The 9,569-nt window shown below is 43.7% G+C and overlaps 2 protein-coding genes across 2 annotated transcripts; both read right to left on the reverse strand.

Moving 5' to 3' along the window:
- Positions 1–2,358: 2,358 nt before the first annotated feature.
- nsun4 (NOP2/Sun RNA methyltransferase 4) lies at positions 2,359–5,621 on the reverse strand. The gene is made up of 6 exons (XM_036554659.1): positions 5,529–5,621; positions 4,825–5,204; positions 4,263–4,417; positions 3,893–4,053; positions 3,383–3,507; positions 2,359–2,882 (listed from the first exon to the last, which is right to left on the reverse strand). Exons 1-6 carry the CDS (start codon positions 5,619–5,621, stop codon positions 2,606–2,608), a joined length of 1,191 nt encoding a protein of 396 aa, XP_036410552.1. The 3' UTR covers positions 2,359–2,605.
- A 659-nt stretch (positions 5,622–6,280) lies between these two features.
- Positions 6,281–9,208, reverse strand: LOC118795817 (cytochrome b-c1 complex subunit 6, mitochondrial). Its single transcript, XM_036554558.1, has 4 exons — positions 9,064–9,208; positions 8,173–8,226; positions 7,361–7,522; positions 6,281–6,455 (listed from the first exon to the last, which is right to left on the reverse strand). Exons 1-4 carry the CDS (start codon positions 9,106–9,108, stop codon positions 6,423–6,425), a joined length of 294 nt encoding a protein of 97 aa, XP_036410451.1. The 5' UTR covers positions 9,109–9,208; the 3' UTR covers positions 6,281–6,422.
- Between the last annotated feature and the right edge of the window lie 361 nt (positions 9,209–9,569).

The following is a 9,569-nucleotide window of genomic DNA, read 5'->3' on the forward strand; positions in this document are numbered from 1 at the left end:
ATACACTAAAATTCAGAATGCGCTGTTTATAGCTAAATATCTCAATATACAGCTTCAAAGGATCCCTCAATTTACCGCTCTGTTCCACAATCGGAAAGCACTTCATATTTGTGTTTTGAGATGGATGTCAGCCAAAGTTTAATGGTAAAATAAAGGGGGCTTCATTTCCTTTCATACGCAGAGCACTAGATATTTCAAGAGCTGTAGGCCAACTGTACAAAAGTCGAGCAGTCACCAATGCAAGACATTGATAGAACAAAATATAACAAAAAACATGACACTTATCTAGTGTTACATTTAATATCTACATAAATACTATAGTCTAATACAGTCTTGTGAGAATTAACTAATATAGTTCATTTGAAGAGATATGAACAGGAGGGAATTCGTGACTGGTACTTGAGTGAAATGTTTCAATTGTTTAAAAACATAGTGATACTGTATGGCACTGTTGTTAAAACTGTTGTTCCATCCATTAGTTGGGATTTTAACACTTTATTTACCATGTAAGACCAACATGGTGGAGGGCATACACAGCAAACAAGAGTCACCAGAAGCAGAAAAAAATAAAATGAGAGCAACAGTTGATGAACATTGGTCAGTATGTACACAACACAGCTCAAATGCAAGCACAACAAAACAACGTAAATGAAGTGGCCTTGAACACCTGACTCTAAGGGTTAAGGGTTAAGCAGTGCGTTTCATTTTTTAATTGAACACAATCGTGTAATGTATTCATTGAATGATAAGTAATCTGTCAGCAGGAACAGGAAGTGGGGCCAATCGTTTCAATCTGCACTCATACGATGATCGTCTGAGATGACTGCGAGTGGCACAGGTGTTACGACCAGCTTCCATTGCTCAACAGCAAATGATACCCAATGGCATGCAGAGGAAAGAACTAGCCGAACCGAACTGTGCGTGGTATGAATACGTATAAAAACAAACGGCCAGACCCCCACATCCAACACAGAAAAGGTGATTTTATTGACTCACCGACTCCCAGGATCTCGCCACGGGCCAGCTGTCTTGTTCGTTCCACACCCACCGGAGCCATGTCGTTGGTTTGTTCAGCCGATTGTATTAAAACGATGACACAAAGGCGATCGTTCAACACCCGTTTTCAGGAAACTGAGAGCGAACCGGTTTGCAAAAATGTGGGCTTGCGAGTCCGAGCGACACAACAGTATAACGAAGTGACCCAGGAACACGCTGTAGGCCCCAGACAAGCGCTGTCTACCGGCGTCTCCGCGAGCACAAACAGCGATAAGAAAACGATCAAGTCGTTGATAGCTCCAGCAAATTGCTGAATACCGGTCTCCCCATCTAGACTGCGCCAAACCGACAGACGCCAACTTCTCCGCCATGTTCAAAGTTGCCGCCAAATTTGTCCTCTCCTCCCCTTCCGGTCAGCAGATCACCTGTACAAGCTTACCTGGAAGGCTGGCTGCCTGCAGGTGCGTGACTACGTCACCAGCACGTCCCAAATCAAAGAAATACAACAGAAAAAAGTGTGCGCGTGTGATGTGTCGTGACCCCATTTTTGTACGCATTATGTTGTTATGTGATATATTAAATGTCAGAATACTACCACGAACATTGCTACCATTGAAACTAATACACATAACTGTGTCCATACATACGATTTCTCTCAAGTAATTCACCCATCTGTAGAGGCACACCAACAAAATGTACCTGTTGGCTGATGAGTTAAAAGCTGTACCAAAGACAAGTTACAATCAGAACACTCTTTAGCAGTTGGGAGCAACTCCACAGGGGTCCCGCACAGCTGTACTACTGTCTACTGCTGACATCTACAGGCTGAAGAGGGAAGTGCAATCACTGTTTAACAGCGATTACTGCTGATAAACTTATGGTCCCCTCACACAGTATCACTGAGGAGAAACTGTACAACTGCAAGCTGTAAGAAGGAGATGCATGGGAGAACACCAAGACACAACACTCACCATTTATGCCTTGCATAGGAATCCAAGAAGTATAACAACAGCAAGAATTGTTCTAATTTTGGTGATCTGTACTGTTTTCGCACATTCCATCTATTTATAGTTTATTTCATATGCAAATGGAAGGGCAAAAAAGGAATCGGAAATATAAGGAGAACGCTTGAGCCGCTAAAAGCTGATCTGCTGCCTATCTAGAGCAGATATTTTACTGAGTCAACAGCACAGTGGATCCAAGCCACAAAGCTGGGTCGGCTTAAATTTACGGCAAACAGAGCAGCCCAGACCATTCACAAGGTTGAACAACAAACTAATGTAATGAGATGGAGTTGTAGGAAGGCGCAAAACCCCTGGTTAACAGTCAAATGAATATGTTTTGTACAATTTTATTGCCGATTTTAACGTAAGCGAGCATACAAACATAGCTGTTTTTAAAATATATATGATAACTCACCCATAGAGAATAAATACATTTCACATATAGAACATACTGTACAACTGGTGCAGTTTTTCAGTGCTGCGTCTTTCTGAAGGTGAGGAATGTCCAGGACATAAGCCCTTTGTGACACTCTGGAGCTACAAACACACCTTCCCCCTCATGCCCTGTCAAGCATGTGACCAGTCTTGACCAATCACGGGCAGGCCTAGCTGACCCGATGCAGCTTGCAGAGGTAGATGGGGCCGAAGTTGGCAGTGAGGTGCGGGAGGACCAGCTCCCCGAGCCGGATGTTTGGGGCAAAGTGGAAGGTGTCCCTGAAAAGGTGGGTGAGGGGCCGCAGGTCCCGGACGTGGACGGTGATGCCCATCTCCTCCTGGGCCAGGTGGACAGCGTGCTCCACCACACACTCATTCTGCAGCTGGGACAGGGTGCAGGTGGAGTAAACCACATCCCCTCCTGGGCAGGCTGCCTGTATCCCTGCCCTAAGGAGCGACAACACACGAGTGACACTCTTATAAGCGTCATCATCTCTCTTCATAATCTATAAAATACCTTTACTGAATAATACATCTACTGAACTTTTCACATGATGGATTTACTCCTGTCTGCTCTTTTACCAGAAAGCATTACAAGCCTTCAATTTGGAAAAAAAGCTTTACGCTATAATTATTATATAGAGCACTGTTTTCTTTTTCGATGTACTGTGATTGTTCTGTGCACTTCATTCTGGCAAAGGTGCTTGTTTTAGCAATACAGTGCACACTACTTATACACTAACTATCATGTGTGCTAGAGTTTAAATGTGGACTTTATGAATTACTCTGGCTTTTCCTTGTATATCAAGATGCTGCCCAAGACAAAACCTGAGCAATTTGCAAAGGCCACGCTAAAGCACATTCTTGGAATGCTAGAGGGTTAATTCACAGATAGTGAACTTGTGTACTAGTGAAAACAGCGCAGGGCATCAGATTTCACAACTTACAACAGCAGCTGGGTCTGCAGCAAGGGCAACGTCTGCCTCTCCTTGGTCCTGATCCTCTTGAAGATGTTGTTGTCCTCCTCCAGCAGAGAGTGTCTATCTGTGGTGCATGGAACATCCACAAGGACCTGGGGAGGATAATGGTGATCAGGAGATCATGGAGAGTTACAGCACACCATCTGACCACTGAACCTAATATATGGCAGTCTGTGTCTTCAGTAACAAACCATAAAGAGCTCTGTCCTCTGACAGTCAATTCAAATTTTTAAGATAGCAAAGACATAAATGTTAACTAAGATATAAAGGGAGGAACTAAATCCGGATCTCCCACTGTGTATGAAAGGGCCAAAAATAAAATTATTTTTACTAGCGGGTTTCACAGTCCTCTACAAAGTGAATTTTTTCCTCACTCCAGAGTGTACTGACCAGGAGTGGAAAGATCAGCAAAGAGCAATGATTTAATTTTGTGGTGTTTTTATTCTGGAATCAACACAGGCTGGTTCCGGTACCAACCCTGTCAAATGCTTCTCTTTCAAGCTCGCCCCACTTCCTGCCGTCAAAGGAAGTTATGCGAACCCGGTCCTCTGTCCAGAGCTCTTTGGGAATGTAGCTCTGCAACACCCGGCGCAGACGGGCTGTGCGGGACACAGAGGCGTCGTTGACAGCGAGGCGTCCTGCAAACCCACAGACAAAACCAAAACCGATCACACCACCCAATTATAATCATGCAATCAGACCCCTCTACAAAGAGCAGGCCAAATCAAAGCACGCGGCTCAGAACGACAGAGAGGCCTCTTGCGTAACGACCACCCGAAATGAACCTCAGTCGGAAATCCTGTATGTTGTTGGTCAGTTGGGAAAAGAACCAAAACGAAAGTCTTACTGATGGCCAGGGTCTGTAGGAGAGCCAGGGTCTTCCCTCCCGGAGCAGCACAGAGGTCCAGCACGGTGTGTCCCTCCTGGACGTCCAAGGCCAGGACCGGCAGCACAGAGGCCGCGTCCAGGAGGTAGTATCCCAGACTCCCACAGCTGTCTGGCCTGAGAGGAAGAGAAACGAAGCGGACATGGTGAGTAGACAGAGCCAGCTTATGTGGCCAGCAGTGTGCCACAGTGATAAGGGACATGGGTCTTAAACCAGAGGTTCCCAGGTAGGCCAGTGCTGCTGTACCCTTGGGTAAGGTACTTAACCTGAATTGCCTGATTGAATATTAATCTTTATAAATGAAAAACATATAAAACAATCAGGAGCTGTGTAGGTTGATGGAGCATCAAGTAATCAAAATGTGACGTAATCGATGTTGTCCACAAAAAACATGCCAGAAGATCCCTAAAAACGAAAGCAAAGCAGATGTGATCACCTCTACTGTCTCATGTCTTTAAGAATATTACCAAAAATAAGGTGTAAGAGAAGTGTTTTGAATGAAGACTATGCCCATAATCCTGACCTGGCGGGTCTGAAGCGAGAGATGTCACCCTTAGGAAACACAAAGCACTTGATATTCGGACTGAGAGCTGGACGCAGGGTGTCCTCCAGCGTTTCTGATGAGGTCAGGACACTGCTCGGTAGGCCCTGCGAATGCTCCTGCGCAGTGTCCCTCTCTTCACCCGACGACACATCAAAGTAAACGAAGTCCCTCGCTCCCTGCAGCTCTAAGTCTCGCATCACCTCCGGCGCTGCAAAGTTGTTCATGAGAGCCCCGTACTTCTGCTCGGAGAGCATGCTGACGCGTACAGATGGCCAGATTTCTCCCAGCTGTGTGCCGTAGTTCATGTCGAAGTTCTGTAAGGCCAGGCCAGTCGCAGGAAACCTTGGCCGTGTGGCTGCCTGTTAAAGAGATGAGAGATTATTTAATATCGATGACCGACATCGACAGCAACCTAAACTCCCTGGTTATCTTTTAGAACTAACTAAATAGCTAATGCTATCGCAACATGAAGGATCCCATGACGCTTCACTAAGTACACAAAGCATAGAGATGTTAAATTCTTGTTTGCATTCCAAAACCGTGTTCTCGTCCCATTGTAATATAGATCGAGCTCGACACTGACCTCGGACACTCCGAACAGGCCATTTGTGTTACCATTGGTGACACTTTGCTCGAAAAATATCAACGGACAATGTAATGGTCATACGTAAGATTACAATTACCCATTTTGCTTTCACACGATTTCGCCGCGGGATTATAGAAGGGATGCCTCTGAATTTTTGGAGCAATATTCTCGTGTCTATGAGCGCAGCCATTTTGTTGCGCTGCGGTTTATATTCCCCTCGAAACAATACTTGAAGTGTAGTTCCGTAGTTGAACGCATTTATTTAGCAGGCCGTTAAGCTACCGTCAACTCGGGACTTTGAAAAATCAGTCGGTCGACATATTTAACACCGATTAAAACTGTATTTTGGAATTTGCTTATGGATGATATGCTGTTCTCTCAGTAGATTTTTTTGAAGAAAAACTGATTATGAAAAGCTATCGAATTGCTCTGCTGATTCCACTCCGTTCAAGGTCAAAGCGATACAATTTTGCGTTGATGTTGATGGAGAACTGTAAACGTGAAATACTTAACACAATTTTGCTTGTGTCAGGAGCTGAAACACTGCAAGACCCCATCTCTGATGTATATGAAATAACACTGTGCTGTTAGGCAATATCTTTCATTTCGTTTATATCTAGCACCAAACTTTTAAGCAATGACCATTTGAATATTAAGTGTTGTTTCATTCAAATCAAAAGTATTTTAGCCAAAACCAAAATGAAAAATTAAATGTAGACTTTGACAGTAACTAATAAACCAAAAGGATCACTGTGTAGTGTATGCACAATTCCTATGTATAAGACATGACAGAGAAAGCAGTTTTAATAAGAACTTAAATTTATTCACATTAACACATACATAATCTGTGGTTTCAAGACATTCCTGAAACGACACCGAGGGGATACAAATCCATATGGGGATCCACTGATACAGTAAGTTTCTTGCATTTAAATACAGATTCCACAGCCGGAGGACACCACTGGAATTGATTGGGCTTGTTGGGCGAACCTCATTTCATTGAATTGAAAACCTTGTGCGCCACCTGCAGGGGGAAATGAGAACTAACATTACTATACAACATGCAAGCACAACTTAACCGTGCATAGATCTTTACCACCTTTCTGTACTTTTTCACTCAACCTCACCTAACACACCTAATTCAGACATACTCTACCTGGCAAGACTAACTTATTTTTGACTAGCAAAGTGCATTACCTTATGGAGTAGCCAAGGGTTTATTCAATGAAACTTCTAATACAATTTCAAAGATACATTACAAAATTCTGATGGTATGAAGTATGGATTTCAGCTGTTTTATAGTTCTTAACTAAACCTGAGCAATAATGCATTTCTCCAATCATTCAACAAATATTACTGTTGCAACTCACATTATCCCTCACTGCAGGTAGTAGACTGTCTTCTCCAGTGTGACGTGCATAGCTTACATTTGTTTTATCCACTTATACAGCAGGATATTTACTGAGGCAATCTGAGATAAGTACCTTACCCAAGGGTACAGCAGCAGTGCCGCACCAGAGAATCAAATTGGCAACCTTTGGGTTATGAACCCTGTTCATTATCACTAATTTGAGGTAGAGCTTGAATAGTGTTATGCTCACACTAACTGCTCTGGGACTGTTGTTAGCGTGGTCTGACATTGTTGCTCATTCAGTTTGAATGGATACACTTCTGTACCGGAGGTCACTCCAGATTAGAGAATCTGATAAATAAATGTAATGAAATGCAATACATCACATTATTGTCCTGCTGTCATACCTGGGTATGCACACACACAAGCAAGTAGTACCAGTACAAACTCTTCAATCTCCTGTATGCCAGTAACACCTGCTGCCTGATATTAAAATATCAAGCGGAGGCATCAATCCGTGAATCTCCCTGTTTCTCCCAGAGCACAGGGAGGCCTGTCCCCCCTCTCAGTACACTCACACAGTGGTCCCGGGCGTGTAGGAAGTCGAAGAGCTCCTCCGTGCAGTCCTCCTCGGTGTGCGACCGCGAGCCCACCCGGCTCTCGCAGGCCTCCAGCCTCTCCCGGGCGTGCACGCAGTGTTCCGTCTGCTCGCACTTCGCCCGCACCGTCTCTAAGGGGTCCTGCGAGGGACACACAGAGCCGCCGACACTGAGGTACAAACACGATGCCCCGTCTCCTCCACACGAGGTGCAGAGGCTCCCAGCCATAAGAACTGTCATTCAGTAAACATCACCGTGCGGTCCTGCTTTACACTTGCAGTGCTGCCCTGTCATTCCACCCTGTATTTACAAGATGAAGTCTAAGACAATTTAATTTGCAAGAACAATACACTTTATATATCACCAATGATTCTTCTTCGATTTCCACTATTAGCCCTGAAGGGACCCCACAGAATTTATAAACACCGGTTATCTCAGTGTCAAATAGCTTCCATAAAAATAAGAAACCACACACTTGAGTAAGCATGAGTTGATGAAACATTTTCATTTTAAGACTCATAGAAAACACCACTATTCTAGAATTATGGCAAATCCTCATTAATTCAGAATATTGAATTGGTCAGTGCCAAAAACATTCCATTTAAAATTGGACAAAAGTTTTTTCCCAGGCCTTGCCAAGACCAAACTGTGAGGGCAGTCAAAACGCTTCAAGCATTACCAAAGGCAGATGACTAATTTAGTTGTGAAAGAAACTGCTTGAAGCACCCTATTCTGGCTTCACATGAGACATGGGGCTCAGGACGTGTTTTTAGAGCGATAATGGAACCCACCACCATATCTTCCTCCTCCTCCTCTTCCTCCTCCTCTTCTTCTTCTTCTTCCTCCTACAAAGTAGAAAAAGGATCAGACCGCTGGACTAGCGTCTGACACTACCAAAATAGCCTGCCCTCAGATCAGGCAAAAGAATTAGCAGTGTACTTAGGAGACCAATCAAGACTATTTGTACAAACAAACCGTCCCCATTAATCTACCAACCCGGGTTAAGTTACAGAAATTGCGCAACTGTCGACAGGTCATGATAATGAAGGTGGACTACTCGGATAGCTAACGTTAGCGAAAGGGCAATTATTTGGCTAGCTATCTGGCTCGGTAATAAACAATATTACTCGTCCATACTACCTGACTCTAAGATAGAGTAACTACAGTTAACAACGTCACATGTAGCCATCGCTACCAGCAGAACTGCACGTACGAATGACGACGCTACCACAACACGGTAGCCACAGCTACTTTTCAATACGTCAAGCTAGCCAGTTAACTTTATTCACTATTTTGGATTTTATAACCCAACATGCTAACGTTAGCTAACGCTGGCTGAATTCACAGATTCGAATTTAGCAATGCTGCTAGCTGGCTGCTCACATTGTTGGCGGTACTTAATTTAGCTAGCGTATCGGGCCCCTAATATAAACACATACCTAGATGGTTATCTAAGTAGTTAGGTGACCGCTCGCTAGCTATTTATCACATAATAATTTGTCGACAATCTAGCGAACAGGCTAACTAGTTGAGTTAGCTGCTCTTACTGACTGAACTGGGGACAAATAACTAGCTAGCTAAGCAGGCCTGTAAATTCACAGGGACTCACCAGCCCAACAGTTCATAAACTAGACACATAGAATTACGCAGTCTTTAAAACAATGTTAATCCCAGGAGCATACCTCGTCAGGCTCTCCGTTTGTGATCATTTTCTCCTCAAAAACCATTTTTAGTACCGGCTTTTGCTGCGCAGCGCTGACACACACGGCTTCGCTTGTCTCAAGTCTGGTCTGGAGGACGTTTTAGGTCACACGCAGGAAGCTACTAGAAATTCCACCGGAACGCTTCTCACCACGATAGAGCATTTCCATAAGATGTTCATTAGCACGCGTCATTTCCTGTAGCCATATTGAGAGGGACATTTGCTCATTACGAAACCTAGAAGGTTAAGGTAGAGTTGCTATAAACACTGATAGCTGATGCATTTTAGAATACTTATGAGCAACATTTTCTAACTAAATGTGTTGTTTTATTGGCCTATTTGTAGCATAAATGTGTACTGTAATGAAGTTTCTATAGTCACATTTTGCACTTTAAAAGGCCATTAAAAGTATTTATATATAATTTAAAGCCATTTTTAAAACAAAGGGCAATTACCGGACAATAGAGGTTCTGCGCACCAGACCAC

Source organism: Megalops cyprinoides, chromosome 20, assembly GCF_013368585.1.
Source record: "Megalops cyprinoides isolate fMegCyp1 chromosome 20, fMegCyp1.pri, whole genome shotgun sequence".
NCBI lineage: Eukaryota > Metazoa > Chordata > Actinopteri > Elopiformes > Megalopidae > Megalops > Megalops cyprinoides.